The 17,044-nt window shown below is 66.1% G+C and overlaps 2 protein-coding genes across 2 annotated transcripts; one reads left to right on the top strand and one right to left on the bottom strand.

Annotated features, from left to right (window-relative positions):
- The first annotated feature begins 3,728 nt into the window (after window positions 1-3,728).
- On the top strand, window positions 3,729-6,564 carry LOC309410898 (ammonium transporter Rh type B-like). The gene is given in 2 exon segments (XM_082007390.1): window positions 3,729-5,602; window positions 5,606-6,564. Coding segments are annotated over 2 exon segments (1,395 nt in total). The 5' UTR covers window positions 3,729-4,897; the 3' UTR covers window positions 6,296-6,564.
- Window positions 6,565-12,269: 5,705 nt separating this feature from the next.
- Window positions 12,270-15,651, bottom strand: LOC309410701 (uncharacterized protein C20orf204 homolog; the record flags this gene model as incomplete). The annotated part of the gene is made up of 5 exons (XM_082007146.1): window positions 12,270-12,504; window positions 13,270-13,422; window positions 13,529-13,591; window positions 13,819-14,301; window positions 15,454-15,651. 5 exons carry the CDS (start codon window positions 15,649-15,651, stop codon window positions 12,349-12,351), a joined length of 1,053 nt encoding a protein of 350 aa, XP_081863272.1. The 3' UTR covers window positions 12,270-12,348.
- Window positions 15,652-17,044: the final 1,393 nt, after the last annotated feature.

The raw sequence follows: 17,044 nt of genomic DNA, 5'->3' as shown, positions 1-17,044 counted from the left end.
ACGGTGTGGCACGGCACGGCACCAAGACAAGCCTCATGCTTGCAGAAATGCCACCCAGAGGCACCGGCACCCCGGGACTGCTTCGGCCTCGACCCAGCCGAGCGCTGGCGAGCAGCGCGGGGCGGCTCATTCCTTACTTACCCTTTAACTCCCCGCACCCCCATCCCGGGAGCCCGTCGGGCCCCATCCTGCCCGGGAGCGCACGTGGGAGCAGGTGCAGCCGCGCCGGGGTACGGCACCCGTCGCCCCAGCGCAGAGCCCCCCCGGCGCCCGCAGGACCCCCACCCCACGGGACCCCCACCCGCGTGTCCGGCGGGCCATGGGTGTCCACCTGGGCGCGGGGCGGGCGGCGCGCTCGCGCCCGCGCCGCTCGGCACAGTTGGTTATCGTTACATTTGGCATCAGTCGCTTCCATTGGGCTCCATAGGGGAGGGAGAGAGAAAAAGGAAAACTCAGCTCAGGGCGATTTAATAAGTTCAGCGTTACGAGCTGGGGAAAAGCTGTGGAACACACAAGTGGTAACGCAGGATTAATCTTTCCTTTAGTCTTGGGAATTATGTTTTCATTAATCCTAATTTTTCCAGATGTTTCACTCCTTATACCATGCTCTTCAAAGCCTCTGTGGCTGCAAATTCTAACGAAGCCATGAGAACATTTTAAAGCGAAAGATTCAAAGCTTACATTGCTTCCTTTTTTTTTTTTCTCTCTCTTCCCCCCCCCCCCCCCCCCTTTTCCCCCCGGTTGGGCTGTCGGGGAGTGCATGCGTGTGCGGTCCCAGCGCCTCCACATGTTGTGTTACACAATGTGCTAACAAGATGGAGAAGGCCACTCGGACCGCGTGATGCCGGTGTGACGTCTGTTCGCCTTTGTCCCCCCCTCCCGTAGGACCCGGCTGCGAGGGGCTGGGGGGGGGGGGGGGGGGGGGGCTGACCCCCCACTTGCCGCCTGACAGCCGGCACCGGGGCTCCTGGGGTCAGAGCTGGACGGGGGGCTTTTAAAATGCTCGTGGTGCTCGCTCCCGGCTCGCTTAGACACCAGGCGGGTGTTTATGTAGGACCTACAGAGGGGCCGGAGCAGGAGCCAGACGTAGCTCCGCGGCTTGCCGGCAGGATCTTTAGGGAACGGGGATTTTTGGGGCGCTCCGGGCTCGGGAGAGCAGCCCGAGGGGCCGGTGGGGAGAGGAACGGTGCTGGGGCCGGTGGTGCCGTCGCAGTCCCTTCCCACCGCGCGGTGCCTCGGCCGGGCATCTGCTCGCTGCCCCATGGGGATGAAGCCGGAGCTCCGTCTCCCTCCTGCCCGGCAGTGGGTCCCCAGCGCCCACCCCTGGGTGCCAGCGCATTGCCACGGGGTGGGGGCACCCAGCCGCCCCCGTGCCACCACGGCGTTCCCAAACCTCGCACCCCTTCGGGCTTCTCCAGCCAACCCCAGCCCGGCACGGCTGCAGGATCCGGCCGCCGCCGCCCGGCTGGGCTGAGCATCCCCTCCTCGCCGGGAGCCCTCGGCTGACGCAGGAGGTCAGACAAGCCGATCGGAACAATCCTCCCGGTCTCCAGCGCCCGGGATTCAGATCCATGTACTTATATGGCCTGCAAAACGCGGTGGGAGCATGACCAACGTCTGGAAATCCAGATATGACTAGATCCCTTCATTAGTAATTTCTTGTACATGACTTTCTAGACCATAGGGATTTGTTAAATTTGCAGGAGTGTTTTCTCACAGTGCCATGGACTGGCTGTTGCCAGCATATATTGGCTCGGATCTGTCAGATCCTGTTGCCTTATATGACCCTCGATTAATTCAGCTTTTCTTTGTATCCAGCCCTCAGCGGGGAACTCCTCTAGCAGTCTCAGCGTGGATCATGCTAAAATGGTTCCCCAGCCCTCCTGCCATAAAACAACTGCCCACACAGTGAAAGGGGGACGTGGGGGGTGGAATTCAATGGTCCCCTCCCCGCCGCCCCGGCCCTCGCCAGATGCTTCCTCCATCCCTGCTCCTTCGATGCCGAAAGAAAACTCTCCGTGCCTGGAAAATGTTACTGGAGGGACCGGACCTTCCCCCCACCGCCACGTCCCCGCCGCGAGGACCGTGGCATCCCGCCGGCGCACCCTGCACCGTGGGGTTAATCATTCGCTGCCCTCAGGGGTACTCCGGGGCCGGGGGGGGGGGGGGGACACGGGGACTTTCACCTTCCCTGCGACCTCTTGAAACTTCAACCTTCTTTTATGGGTACCATAAAGGTTATTTGTTAATCTGCGCCCCGGCGGGGTCTCCCCCCTCTCTGCAGCGGGGTCCTTGGCCCCGGGAGCGCTTGGGCATCACTGCTCTTTGCCCCTCACCTGGTTTGGGAAGCGGGGAGGCTAAACGGGATGGCCTTTTTCCCAAGGGAAGGGGATGGAGGTACCCGACGGCTCGGCAAAGGAGCGTGGTGGTGCTCAGCCCCGGTCCCCGCGTGTGCCGGTGTGGCTCAGCCCCGCGGTGGGCGCAGCGGTGCTGGTGGGAGGGATGCGAGGGGCTGCGGGTCGCAGGGGAGCCCATCCGTGGGCTTCTGCCTCCGGATAAGCACCCCCAGCCCCCAAGTGCTACCGGAGCAAGACTTCCAGGTGGAAAAAGAGTACGTGTCCAAGGACGTCCTGCTGAGCCTGCAACTGCCTGTCACCCGCCGGCCGAGATAAGGAGCGTGTCACCTCCTGAAGCCGCGCGTCGCCGAGCCCGCAGCCCGGCCCCGCGCTGCCGCTTCCCCGCGTGCCCCCCCACAGCAAGCCGAGTCCGGCGAGCGCTCCCCACCCTCCCGGTGTCCCTGCGCCTCCGCCCCTTGCCGAGGTGACGGCCGGATCCAGGAGGGCTTTTACATCCCAAACCTCCCAACATGAGGCTTGTCCTCTCCAGCAGATCTGGCAGCGCTGGGATGCTCCGGGAGGACGCGTCTCCTCCAGCATCTTCCTCCTCCTCCTCGCAGGAGGCACCGTGCCATAACCTTGAAATCTTTGAAGCACTCTGCTTTTTAAAAGACCTATTCAAAAGCTTTTTCTTCCAGCATTTTATTTAACCCTACCTTAAAAAAGCCCCGAACCGAAGCGGGAAGGGGAGGGCTGAGCCGCTGCGGGGCAGCAGGAGGGGAGCGAGCGTGCAGCTCCAAGCACGCAGCAGCGAGCACCCCGGTGTCCGGCACACCGAGGGGAGCCCTACCCCGGCTCGCATGCGGCTCCCTTGCTCAGCCAGGGCCAAAACACCTCCCCCGGCTCTTCAAGAGCAGCCCAGCTCCTCCACTTCAGGAGCACGACCTGCCCTGAGCAGCACCCTGGGGGTTTATCTCGCCCGCCGTCGGCCGAAGAGGTTTTACTGCGCCAGGCTGTCCCCTTGAAAATCCCTCTGGCATGCCGGCACGGCGTGTGGAGGGTCACGGGTGAGGGGTTGGGGGGCTGAAATGGCCTTTCTTTGCCTTTTTTGTACCAGCAGGGGCGGGGGGGAGGCTTCGCCTGCGTCCCCTCGTCCCTCGTCCCCGCTGCCGCGGTGGAGGTGGGAGCCGGCAGCAGCCGCGGGAGGTGGGTCGGGCTGCGCTGCCGGCGCGGGCACAGGACGAGCATCCTGCCCGCCCGTCCCATCCCTTCCCTGGCCACCCTGGGGACACCGGAGAGAGCCGTACGGCACCGTGGGGACCCCGGCCCCACGTTCCCTTGGGCGAGGGATCCCCGTGGGAGCATCCACTGCCGTTAGCATCACCAGCCCTGCAGCAGGGACAAGTTACGGATGGACAAAGCATCCCAGGTCCCATCCCGCAACCCCCCGTGGCTCTCACCACTCCTCCGCTGCCGTTGGCCGCGGCTTGGGCGCAACACAACCCCTCCTCGACCCCCAAAGGCGCTGCCTTCAAAGCACCTCCTCCTCCTATACGTTGCCCCCGTTTCCAGCATCTTTGGGTTGAAAAATGGCCGGGAAGGGTTTGGCAGAGGAGCCTCGCGCAGATTATTCAACAATTGTTTCCCATTTTGCGCCCTTGCCTGCCTCATCCTCCAGTAACAATGACGAAGAGCGGCGCGGAGCCAGCGCCCGCGGCAGGGGTGTTGAGATCAGGGACAGCACAAAAATATCTTCTCTCTGGAACAAATATTTACCAACCCTTCTGCCTTTTGTTCTTGTGGTTCTCATATATTTTTTTTTCTTATTTTTTTTTTCCAGACATTCACTGGCAAAATGTCACACTAAGCAGCAACCCAGAAACTTCGGGGTAGCTGCTTGGCTGCTCTGGGCTTTGTTTTTCTCGCGCGCTAATTGTTAATGAATTTCCAGCCATTCAAGCCAATGCAAACCTGTGAGAAAATGATCTTTTCAGCTCCGATTTCGGAGCTCTAAGGCGCTTCGCAAAATCCGGGCAGTTGCCGAGCAAACCGTGCATCATCCCGCAGCGTGCGGCCGCGGCAGTGCCGGAGCCGTCCCCGGCTGGGGTGCGGCAGAGCCAGACCGGGAGCTGGGGGTGGCCGAGCTCCCAGCATCGCGCCGGGGGCTTCAGCGGCGCGGTCGCCGCTCGCGGGGCGGGTTGAATGGGGGTGCGTGCCGTGGTACCCTCATCTCCGGCCGGCTCCTCGCAGGTCATCCTTCTCCCCGCTCTGCCCCACGGCAGGTTTTTCTTGTTTCCCTTCAAAATCATAACCCCCCTCACGTCCACTTTTTATGGCGGCCAAACAAGAGCACGTGGGTAATTTATGGGTGTTGAGTTTAAAGAAGGGAGGGGGAAAAACCTCCTCATCTGGCACGTAAACTTACACCTTTGGTTAAAAATTAACCGTGGCCATAAAACACTGATGCAGGAGCGAGCGGAGCTCACCCTGCGGGTGCTCCCAGGCTGCCGCCCCGCACCCAGCCGCCCCACCGGTCACTGTCCCTTCCTGTCCACCCCGCGATGGCCGCGCCACCCCCCGCCCACCCCCGCCGCCTCCTGCCCTTCTCCCTGGGGCTCTTCCAGGGCGCCCTGCTCCTCTTCTTTGCCCTCTTCGTCACCTACGACAAGCCCTCGGCGCAGGCGGAGGATGCCAGTTTGGTGGCCAACCAGCTCTATGGCATCTTCCCCCTTTTCCAGGACATCCAGGTGATGCTGGTGGTGGTGGGGCTGGGGCTCTTGCTGTCGTTCCTGCCCCTCTACGGGCTCAGCGCCATTGCCCACAACTTCCTCCTGCTCAACTTCTCCATGCAATGGGCGCTGGTGCTGCAGGGCTTGCTCCATCACTTCCACCACGGCCAGGTCCACCTGGACCTCCGCAGCCTCCTCATCGCCGAGTTTGCCGCCGTGACGGTGCTCATCTCCGTGGGGGCCGTCCTGGGGAGGACCAGCCCCTGCCAGCTCCTCGTGGCGGCCACCTGCGAAGTCTCCATCTACCTCACCAGCGAGTGGGCCATCGTCACTCCTCTGGGTGTCCTCGATGTGGGAGGCACCATCACGATCCACGTCTTCTCCTGCTATTTTGGCCTCGGCATGTCCAAGGCTCTGTTTGGGGCAGCGCGGTGGCCAGTGCACCCCAAGGAGACCCCAACACCCCGTTCCGACTTTCTGTCCCCTGTGGGGATGCTCATCCTCTGGGTTTTCTGGCCCAGCTTCGTGGCTGTCCTCTGACAACCGGGAGATGCCCAGCACCACGCCATCCTGAACACCCTCCTGGCCATGAGTGCCAGTGCCGTGACCACCGTGGTGGTCTCCAGCCTGCTGGAGGGAGATGGCAAGCTCAGCCCCAGCCACCTGCAGAACGGCAGCCTGGCCGGCGGGGTGGTCATCGGCGCGGTGGCCGACATGGCTGTGCCACCAGTGGCCGCCCTCAAACTGGGCAGCCTCTCGGCCGTGGCGTGCATCCTCGGCTTCAGGTTCCTCACCCCGCTCCTGGCGAGGAAGCTCGTGCTCCAGGACCAGTGCGGCATCCACAACCTCCACGGCTTGCCCGGCATCCTCGGTGCCGTGGCCAGCGCCGTGGCCATCCTGGTGGCATCTGAGGACTCCTCCGTGTCCCACTTCGCCCAGGTGTCCCCCGCCGGGGGCAATGCCAACGAGGCGGCCCGGGGACAGTGGGAGGACCGTGGGGCGGGCGGGCAGGCATTGTGCCAGGCGGCGGGGCTGGCGGTGGCCATCGGCAGCTCACTGCTTGCCGGGCTGCTCACCGGTGCCGCGCTCCGGCTGCCCTGCCTGGCCCGGCCGCCCGAGCGGCTCTGCTTCGACGACTTGCTGTATTTTAAGATCCAGGATCAGGCCGAGAGCCCGGGGCCGGGCGGCACTGCCGAGGAAGGAGCCTTGGCGCTGAAGGAGCGGGTTTAGGCATTGGCGTGTGTGCAGCCGCGGCGAGGTCAGGGCTCAGCCCTTCCTGCCTCCATCAGCCGCGGGGAGCCGCGGGCAGGAGACGCTGCCTGTGCCCGCTCCCTGCCCCACACGTGGCTCCGGCCACGAGGATGCTGGCAGGGCTGGGGCAGCACCGCAGTGCCAGTGCCTCCTCTGTCCTTCCACCATGTGGCTGCAAACCCTCTCCTCTTCCCCGGCCGCTCCCAGGATCCCTCCATCCCCGGCAGCGATGCGAGAAACAACCTGCTCAGGGCGTCTCCCCCGGGATGGCTAAAAACCCCCGGCTAAGCCGGACAGCCCCGCCACAGGGCTCCGGCACCGGCTGCTTCGCTCCTGGCGGGTGCCACCACCGTGCACGGTGCCCACCCCGACCCTTGGCTCCGGCACCCACTCGGGACTCCCCTGCCCACGACGGGCAGCACCCAGCGAGGGCTGCCGGCTGGCCGCCGGCTCCAGCCACGGCTCTGGCCCTGGCACCGGCCCGGGGACTCAGCATCTGCTGCCTGGAGGGTGGAAACGCAGCAGCGGGGTGAGGTGAGCGGAGCTGAGCTGGCGCCACGCGAGCGATTTTACGGGGATTCGGTCACCTGCACTGGGCAAGCCACTCTCCAGGACCGTTCGCAAAGGGAGGCGACAGCTTTTTTTGCCAGCGGTGCAGCAAGCGGCGATGAGGATGCAGCCCAAGCCCGGCGAGGAGCCTCGGAGAGAGCTGGGATGCGGGAGGCACCCACACCCCACAGCACCCTCAACCCACCCCGAAGCTGGGGCTGGGAAAGCTGTGCCGGCATCCCGGGATGCTGGGGGCCCCCGAGGAAGAGCAGCAGCCCCGTCTCCTCCCGCCCCGGGCAGCGAGCCGCTTCCACCCCGCGGAGGACAAAGCCTGCGGTCCATCGCTGGCATGCGGCAAGCTGCGAGTGCGGGGCCGCATCCTGCCCGGGGAGCGGGGGCTGTGATTCACAGCCCCCCCATCCATGAGTCACCCCTGCGCCGCCACGGATCCCGCTGCTGAGGAGACAATGTCGGCGACGCTCACAGGCTCCCGAGGGGGTCGAGGCAACCCAACCTCCCCCAGCGCCGGCCGCAGGAGCGGGGGGCTCTCGGCGCAGTTTGGGGTCCCCAACCCCAAGCCGGTGGGAGCGGGGCTGGATCCCCGCCGCCCGGCGCGGCCCCAGGCGGAGCCGACACCGGGAGGGAGCGAGGCTGGGGAATTTGCCCTCCAATAATCACAAACAGGCCGGGGAGCCCGGGCGTGTTTGGTTAATTGTTAGAATAAAATATCGCCGAGCTCTGACAAAGGAATCCTGCCCCGCAGCCCGACGCGGCCGAACAATGGGCCCCGGCGCAGGATGCCGCGGGCCGAGCAGCGGGGCCGGGGGCCACGGCGGCGGGGGGAAGCGCGGTCCCCCCCGGCCCCCAGCCGAGCCCCGGCAGCCCCCCGGCTTCTCGGTGGCTTGGCGTGGACGTGCCCCGTGCCGCTGTGGGAGCCACGGTGCATCCGCTCCCCACGCGGAGGGGGAGCGGGCTCCGGCCAGGCCCCTCGCCTCTGCCTGGCCCCCGCCGGGCGTCGAGAGCCGCCGGAGCCAGCGCCCGCCCGCAGAGCCACGACACCACTGGGGCCCGGATCGGCAGCATCCAGCCTCAGCACGGGCCGGCGCTCCCGCTGAGCCCGGCATGCCGGTCCCGCTGGCTTCCCGCCGTGCCGAGGCCGGCCGGCTCCAATGCCCGGCTCCGGCTCCGGCGGCGGGGAGGAAGGGTGCAGGGGGCCAGCGGCAGCGGGGGCCACAGCCACCCCCTCGGGAAGCAGCCGTGGAGAGGCATCACGTGCGCACACCCGCGCACGTGCAGGCACACGCACGTGCACGCGCGCGCACGCACACGCACGCAGCCCGGAGGCTGCAAACCTCCCGCTGGCGGAGGCGGCGGCGGAGCGGGACGGAGCCGCTTTCCAGCATCACCCAGCCCTTCCCAGCGAGGACGCAGCCCCCCGCCGAGCAGCCCGCGGCACCCGGCCGGGGAGCGGGCGATGGGCGTGCGGGGAGGGAGAGCACCCGCAGCTGGGCCTGGGCACACCCCGCCTCTCGGCTGGCATGTTCTGGCACGGGCATCCCGGCACACCGTGGCACAATCTGGTCGGCAGATGCCTCCAAAACCAGCAACGGGCCCAGGAAATAGGGGAGGTCAGCACTTTCCCGCTGCCCGGAGGGGCTCAGGCACCCGGCATCCCGCGGCCAGGGGTGCCAGAGCCCACCTGGGCCGCGGCACGGCTGCGTGCAGCCCCGCTCCCAGCCGGCTCCGGCCCCTGGGACCCGCCGTCCTGCAGCCGGAGCCGGGCAGCGATGCCGCCGGGTGTGCCGCCCTGCGCCCGGCTCTCCCCGCTCCTCCAAACCAGCCGCTCTCCAAAGGACGGAGCAGTAAAATATTCGGCAGAGCCCCCAGCGTTTATCACACCGTAAATCTGGGCTTTCAACAGCTTTACGATGCTGCAGGGAGATGCGAGAGAACAAAACGCTGCTCTGCTTCGTCAGACACAGCCTGCGTGCGCCAGTGCCCCCAGCCTGGCTTCTCAGGGGGACGAGGACCGAAGCAGGGGGCTCGTGGGGGTGAGGGCCCCCCCAGACACGGGCCAGGGGGGCTGCTGGCCCCCGGGGTGGTGACGGCTGTGCCGCAGCCCAGGGGCAGCCGCGTTTCGGTGGGTCGGTGACCGCGCAAAGGGGCGAAACGTGTCTCTGGCGTCGGCTCTGCAGAAATACGGCGGCCGCCGTCCCCCGGCACAGCGTCCCGGCACGCTGCCGCCTCCGAGCTCAGCCCGCAGCCGGGTTGGGGCGCAGGACTCTGGCCCTGGTAAGGAGCACCGGTCCCCATCCCCGCAGCCCCAGCAGCACTCGCCGCCGACCCCCAACTCCCGGCGGGCCCCCGCCACGATTGCAAAACGAGCGGCGAGGGGAGGAAGCCGTGACTGCGCTGTTTGCGCAGCGTTCGGACACATCTGGCAAGGCGATCAGCCCGCGGCACGTGGCACGGCGCGGAGGCGAGGGCACGGCCGGCGAGCCCCTCCGTTCCGCGCATCCCCTCGCGCTCTAAGGCGCGCGCGCCGGCGTCCTGCCCCGTAGAGTGCCCAAGTGCATGCGCCACAGCCCCGCAACCGCCTCGCCCACGGTCCGGGCGGGCTTGCGCAAGGCGCACATGCCTTGCGCAAGCCCGCCCGGACCGTGGGCGAGGTGGGGGCTGGCGAAACGCCGAACGGCTGCCAAGCGGCTGGCACGGCACGGGGAGGGGGCCCCGGCGGCAGCCGGCTGCTGGAGCCACATCAGAGTGGCCCCCCCGGAGCAGCCGGGAGCGTGCGGTGCTGCCCTCGAAGGAAATGCGCTCACTCCCATGTGCTGCACACTTGGGTTCGCCTCGCTGCTATTTTTATTTGACTTTTCAGGGCCCGTTTCCTTTTTCCGGCTGTTTTTGCTGTGATTCCACCGTCGCTTCGACCTCGCTTTTCCCCTCCCTCCCTTTTGCCTCTTCCTTCGCTCTTTCCTTCCTTTCCATGCACTCATTCCTGCCGCTGCACCGGGCTCCCTCTCCCCCCTCCCTGCAACCGGTGCTCACGGCGAGTTTGCGGCGAGCGTGCCAATGCCTGTAAACCCCCCCAAACACCAGCGCACGCCTCCCACCACCACTCAGATGCCGAACCGGCAGCACTGGGGAGCAACCTCCCCCGTTCCCTGCCTGCAGAGGCAGCCGGGACGGGATGCCGTGGGGTTGCGTAGGCAGCACGCGGTGATTTCCCGGCTCGGCGGCAGCAGCTGCCCTCCCCTGTTGCTGCCTGCGATGGAAGGGGAATGAACGAATGGTTATTGCTGTTTTATCTGGGAAGGTGCTGACGGGTTGGCGAAGGGCGGGGGGATGACTTTGCTCCAGCCTTGACGCAGAAAAAGGCAGTGAGTCACCCTGTCCCCAGCCACCGACCCGCTCTCGCCGGTGCACAAGCTGTTGGGTCCCACCGGGGCGTCACGATCATCCCGGCCGTGCCGTGGTTCCCGGTGGGACCCCCGGCCCCGTCCACAGAACACCAAACATCAACAGGGCTATTTTGGGATGCTGACAGGATGCAGGGGGAGGTGGTTGGGATGAGGAGGGGGGAATAAGAAAAAAAACCGCCAAATCCAAACCAGTGCAAAACCCCCCGTGGAGGCAGCAGAAAAGGGCAGGAGGAAAAGGCGGCAACGTGTGAGCCCGAGGAGGAGGATGGAGCTGGGAGGAAGGAGCCCAGGCATGGTGGAGCCAGCCGGGGAGGAACGCCGGCATTGGCCTGTGCCAAACTGGGGGTCCCAGGATGGGCCCCACCGCTGGCCCCGCCGGCCCCATGCCACGCAGATGGCGTATCCCAGGGCCCATGGGCCTGATCCTGCTAAACACCTGCGGGCCCTGGTGGGACCCCACAAAAGCAGCATCCCCAGCCTGCACCCCCCTGCTCTCATCCCCAAACCAGGGTCCCTGTCCTGCCCCATCAAAGCAAGGGGCCCATCCCACATCCTGCTAAACCCTGGGGGTACCAGTGTGTCCGGGGACGCCCCTCTCCTACCCACCCGTGGCAATGCAGCCCCCCCCCTCCCCGGCTCCTTCCAGCCCAGGTCCCAGAGGCAGGGGGTGGGCAAGGACCCCTGAGCATCCCCAGCCCCCCCCCCCCAGCTGGCTGCTTGAACCCCCAGAGAACCCCCCTAGGGAAAGGTGCCCCCCTCCCCACTCATCGGCAGCACCCATTAGCTCGCACCCGGCTGCAGCCCTGCCCGGACCGAGGATGGTGGCCTGGCTGCGGGGCCACACGCGTGGGCAGCCGTCCGGCGCCACAGCGTGCGCAGCCCACTGCTGCCATCTCGTGTCCTCGACAGACGTCCCCACAGCCGTACAGCCCGGGCTGGCCCCACTCACGTCCGAGACAGCATCCGCCCGGGTGGAGAGAAGGGCTGGGGAAACTGAGGCTCCCAGAAAAGCAGCTCTTGCAGCAGAGCCCCGTCCTCTACCACCCACGCACCAGCACGAAGAGGCAGGATGGGGCCCCGTGGGCCAGGGACGCAGGCACGGCGGGCAGAGACAAGATGCCACAGTGCCCACCGCCGCTGCCTGCTTGCTCCCGGGCTTGCGCAGCACCCGCGCCATGCCCGGACCCTGCGCCATGCCTGGACCCATCCACAGCACAGGAGCCCCTGGGTCACCAAAGGGCGTCCAGGGAAGGCAGGGGTTTATTTCTGGCTTCCCAGAGACTGTCTGCCACCCGACAGGGGAGCGGGGACCCCAGCCAGGATGCTGGCAGAGCGTGGTGACAAGGGAAGATGCTTCTCAGCTCACCGAGCCCCACGTCCCTTGGGGCTCGGCTCACCGGGGGGTGCCGGGGCACCCGCAGTGCCGAGCAGTCAGGTCCCCCCGCAGTGCTGCCCGTCCCGGAGGCCAAGCCTTGGCCTCGAGCACTCACAGCTGCCTGGGGGTTTGCTGTTTATCCGCAGGCACCGGCGCTCACCAGGCTTCCCCGGGCGCCCAGGGTTCCCGGCTGCTCTGCCTGTCCCAGAAGTGCAACAGGGACGCGTGTCCCTCTCCGCAGCCCGGCCACCCTCAGAGCCTTGCGGATGCACAACGGTCCCACTTCCAGCAGAGCCCTCTGAGCCACGGCCCCACACGTCCTCTTTCTGCCCCAAAAAGCAACCGTTGTCCCCAGGAAAGCAGCAGGTGATGCAGGGCCAGGAGCATGGCAGAAATCCAACGCCTCGCCTCCTTTTTTCAGCACTTCCCCTTCTTCTCCCCCACGTTTTTGATGTTCCAGCCTCCTGCCGCAGCCATCCCACGGCAAACCGACCTGCCAGCCCCCAGCACGAGCGAGCGGTCAGTCCCCGGGTACCGCTTGAAACAGGAGGACGAATTCAACTCGGGCACCCGCTGGTAGCAACTCCGCTGCCTTCAGGGTTGAATTTGCCCCAGCTTTCCAAATAAGACGCCAGCAGCCACGGTGCCGGAGCAGCGCATCGCGCCAGCACGTGGCGAGGGCGTCCCTACGAGTCCCAGGGAGCGCGGCGGGGCACGTGCAGGGCATAGAGCTTCTCCCAGCAGGTCGCCAGCCTCTCCGCCTTCCTCCCGATCTCCCGCAGCTGCTTCCTCCTGCGGCCGGGTCCCCCACGCTGGGGCTGTGCCGGGATGCGCGGCAGGCTCTGCGGCCGGCGTGCCGAGGGAGCAGAAACAGCCCCCCCACCACGCAGGCATTAGTCAAGGGGACAAAAGCCACCGCCCCAGCACCGAGGATGCGCCTGGGACATCACACCCCACGCGCATGGGGTTTGTGTGGGCAAAGCTGCAGGTTGAGGCGGCCAAACCACCCGTGGCCGCAGCAAGGACGTGCCCTCAGGTCCCCAGGGGTTCCCAGAGCTGGCCGCCCCCCCAGACCTGCAGCACGCACCCCACGGCCCATCCACGTGGCAGGGCAGCAGGTCAGGCTGGGTCTGCGGGACCTTTCCAGCCCAGAGGCACCTCCACCCCACGCAGGGTTAGCCCAGACCAGCCCTTTGAGGAGAAAGCCCAGTTCCTGCCTATGAGTACCCGGGTGCAAGGGCAGGACGGGGTGCACCCAACCCACCAGGCAAGCATCCCACTGGGTCGAGGCTCTGTATTCCCACCACCCATAGCATCGCAGCACGGGCAGACAAACCCGCTTGGGAGCTGGTGGTAAAACCCCAAGAGCTTGTCCCACATTGCCACAGCTGTTCTTCCCTCTGCCACCAGTTTAAAGCTCACTGGGATGTGCCGTCAGCATCCCCCAGCCACAAACCCAGACCTTCACGCCCCGGGGTGCTGCGGGCAGAGCCTGGAGACCCGCCATGGGCAGCCGGGAGAGCGCATAACAGGGCAGGCTCTGCCCACAGCCCGCGTGCTGGGAACTGGGAGCCACTGGGGGCACGGGAAAGGGGCAGGGCTCCCACCTTGCTGATTTTCCTGCAGTTCTCCCTGAGCACGAAGTCGGTGTTTCTGGCCACCTTCCACACCGCCAGCTCCTCGGGGCCACGCAGGGTGCCGGCCGCCACCTCCCGCAGGGACATGCTGATGTTGTAGATGGACAGCAGGATCTTCTGGTCCTGGAGAGGAGAGAAGCGCGTGGCCCCGGGCGGGGAGGGGGGCTCGGCGGCTCTGCCAGGGGCTTGGCCCGCACGACGCCCCAGCCCCGGCTCCCTTGGTGCTCACCTTGTCCGAACGACAAGCCGGCCCAGCCCTTCCGCTCCTGTCCACTGACCCACTCAGGTTTTTCTGGAGAAATAACACAAGGAGAAGGTCAGGCACACTGAAGTATCCGAGCCTCCCATGTGGGGCAGGAATCCCCCGTTTAAACACAGAAATGCCGGCAAAGCGGCCAACCCCATACGAAGCTTCCCAGGCTCATCCCTCCCCACCCACATCCCGCAGCGGAGCCGCGTCCAGCTCGGCAGCATCCCCCGGCTTGGGCAGCAGGGCCCCAGGCAGAGCCCCCCACTCACCAGGTTCTGGATCTCGTGGAAGATGACGGCACGGTACTGCCGGATGATTTTGGCGATGCTGCACCTCTTGCCTCTGCTCAGCACGGCGACGAGCAGGAGGAGCAGAACAGCACAGGAGAGCGCCCGGGGGAGAATCTGCGCAGGGAAGGGCTTGGTGTCAGCCAGGAACGAAGGCTCTGCCTTCAGCCCCTCGCCACAAGCCTCTATCAGACCTGTTCCCCGCTCTGCAGATGCGGCGTGTGCAGGAGCTGCCTCTCCCAGAGGACATCCCCCGGCCCGACTGCCTCTCCTCTTGGAGCAAAGCCCTTGAGAAACTGCTCCAGCTTCATCCCAATCCAGGCAGCGCTGCCTGCGGCACCCACTGAGCTCTCTCCGGTGCCGGCAGCCAGGGACCTTTGTAGGTCTACAGGATCTGTCCCCAACCTTTCTGCCCCAACAGAGTCCCCAGTAGCTTCCCAGCTTGTGGCATTTCAAGGCCAGATCCTCAACCACCAAAAATCACAGGGAGCAGAAAGGGACTTGCCCTGCTCTTTGGAGAGGAGCTGGAGGCAGGGAGCCGGCTGGTTCCCAGCCAGCAAACCTCCACACCTCGACACAAACGGCTTCGGGCACCCTCTGCCCCTCCCCGCAAAGCCCACGGCACGGACGCAGTTATGCGGCATTCTGCCAGCTCCCACGCAGCCCCTGCTCGTCCCCGGCTTGGATGCCCTCCCGCAAGAGCCAGATTGAAGCAGCACAAGCGCCTGCTCTCGCCAGCGCGTCCCGACTGCCTCTGAGCCTCCCCGCTCCAAGCCTTCCCGGCAGCCCCGAGCCGGCCCCGGCAGAGCGGGGAAACCCGAGCGCTGACATCTGAGCTGGCCGGGGAGCACGGGGAGGAGGCGGACGGACCCTCCAGGGGATGAGTCCCGGAGCTTTGAATAAAAGCCAGCGCAACCTCAGGTGACCGGGACTGGGGATATTTGAGCAGTCCCACAGCAGCGGGGTGAGGATGGGAAGCCCAGTACTCGCACAGCGTCTGCCAGGAAAGGAGCCCGACAGCTCTCCATGCATCGCTGCAGCCCCGTCCTGGCATCGGGTCATTTCTATCATCTCCCATTTGCAGGAAAAGCCCCCCAAGAATTCCCCCGTCCCCTCCTTTCTGGGTGTCAGGTCTGAGCAGGCAGAAAGCAGCTCAGCTCCAACCCCTGCGTGCAGCCAAAGCGCATGAGGAGGACGGGGCAGCCAGCTCGCGTCTCGGCAGGGTCATGGCAGTCCCAGCCGCAGCCACCTCTGCCTCTCGGGCTTGGCTTTTTGCTCGGAGAAGCCAGAAAGAAGCAGCTTCCTTTGCTGAAGTCCGAGCCTAGGCAGACGCCATCCATCCTGCCCTTTGGTGAGAACCTGGAGGGTTTGTCTGTAAAACCTGCATCCGCTCCGTGCTCCTTGCTCCACACAGAGCTGATCCTGGCTCCAAAAGGGCAAGGAAAACTTTCCCCACGCTCCCGCTCCTGCAGCTCAGCAACAGTGATGGGGGCTTAACACGAGAGCAAGACCCAACATGACGCAAGCCTGGGCACCCACGGACACAGGCATCACCTTGGAGCAAGAAACGCGTGCGAAGAGATGAGCAAATCCACGTGCAACCCGTACAGATCCCACCGGACTCTTCAGCTTCCTTAATCGCCGCGCGCCTTCCAGCAGAGCCGTGCTGGGCCCCATCCAGGGGCCGGGAAGAGCCTCCCCGTGCTGCTGGCTTTGCTCTCTGCAAACCCACAGGGAGATCTCGCCCCAGAGGTGGTTCAGCAGAGCGCCGAGGGTATAATCCTCAGGGACGCCGAAGGAGAGCGCTGCTTCCATGAGGACACCCTGTGCAAAGTCTAAGGGTTGCTCTCAGGAAGCCTCCTCCGCCGGGAAGACAAGGCCATGCGATTTTACCATTAAAAGTGGGAATGACTTCCCTGAAGTGGCTTATTAAACAACTGGGACCAAATTCCAGGAGAAAGCACACCATTTACAGCATTTCCAGGCAGCCGAGGCTGGCACTGGACTCTCAGCCCTTAGCGCGGGAGGAGGCGCAGCCTGCGGTCACAAGCGCTCAGCACGGAGCCAGGACAGGGGCTCGAGGGTGCTTCCCACTCCCCCCCCGCCCCGAGAGCAGGGAAGCAGCAGTGACAAGAGAGGGATGCGGGGGAAGAGGAGAAGCTGGCAAATCCTCGTCCTGGCCATTAGCTTCCCACCCTTTGCGATGGAGGAAGAGCGAGTTCGGCAGCTGGTTTGGGGTTGTTCCTTGTCCCCTGGCTCCCATCCCCACAGCTCTGGGGTTAGGGACGCCCCTTCCCACGGGAGGGCTGGCAGGGAAGGAGCAGCCAGGGTGCAGGACGGTCGCCGCCTGCCCCGCTGGCCGGGGAAGCTGTCTCCTCCTCGGCTCTAATCCTCCAGCAAATACGAGGAGATAAGGGAAATCACCATTATTGATAGAGCAGCTCCGGGAGGCACTCCTGCTGACCCCGGCGGCGAGCAGCACTGCCAGCCGGAGCCCCGCTGGGGTCCCCAGGCCCTGCCAGCCAGCCAGATCCGATCCCTGATACCCTCCTGCCCAAAGGGACCCTGCCAGCACCCAGAGCCCCAGCCCCGGGCAGGGACGGGCCCTCCGCTCTCCCCCTTGGGACCCGCCAGGTCCACGGCCCCTTCCCCACCGAGCCCCCAGTTCTATCCTGCCGCAACCCTCCCAGCCGGATCCAAGCCTCATCCTGGCGGGTCCAAGCCCCTTCCCGACCCCTCAGAGTGCCCGCCCCGGCGGCTCAAGCCCCCTCCCGGGAGAACCCCGCCGCCCCCCACCGTGGCCCCGGCCCACTCACCATGGAGCCCCGCGGGTGCGGACCCCGGCCCGGCCCCTCTGCCGCCTCCCGCTCCGCTGGGGCTCGCGGTTTGAACTTGGCTCCACGGTGGGAGGGGACGGGACACGGGCGGCCACGCCGCCGCCGGCCCACGCGGGGGAGCCCGCCCGGGGGCTTGGGGCGCCGCGTCTGCCGCTGCAAGGGCCGGATCCTGCTCCGGTGCGCAGCCGTGGCTGAAGGGTCAGGGCGGGAGAGGCTCCCTCCAGCCCCCGGGGGCCAGCAGACAGTCCCCCCGAGATCTGGGGAGGGTCCCTCTCGCCCACCTGGAGGTCCAAAGTGATGCACAGCCCCACGCTGCAGCGGGACTGGGGCAGCACCGGGTCTGGCCGGAGCCCAGGACCGCAGACCAGGCC

This window comes from Phaethon aethereus, assembly GCF_964289735.1.
Source record: "Phaethon aethereus genome assembly, chromosome: 16".
In the NCBI taxonomy this organism is placed as follows: Eukaryota; Metazoa; Chordata; class Aves; order Phaethontiformes; family Phaethontidae; genus Phaethon; species Phaethon aethereus.
The sequence above is the reverse complement of the archived record's forward strand: the minus strand, read 5'-3'. Positions and strand labels throughout refer to the sequence as shown.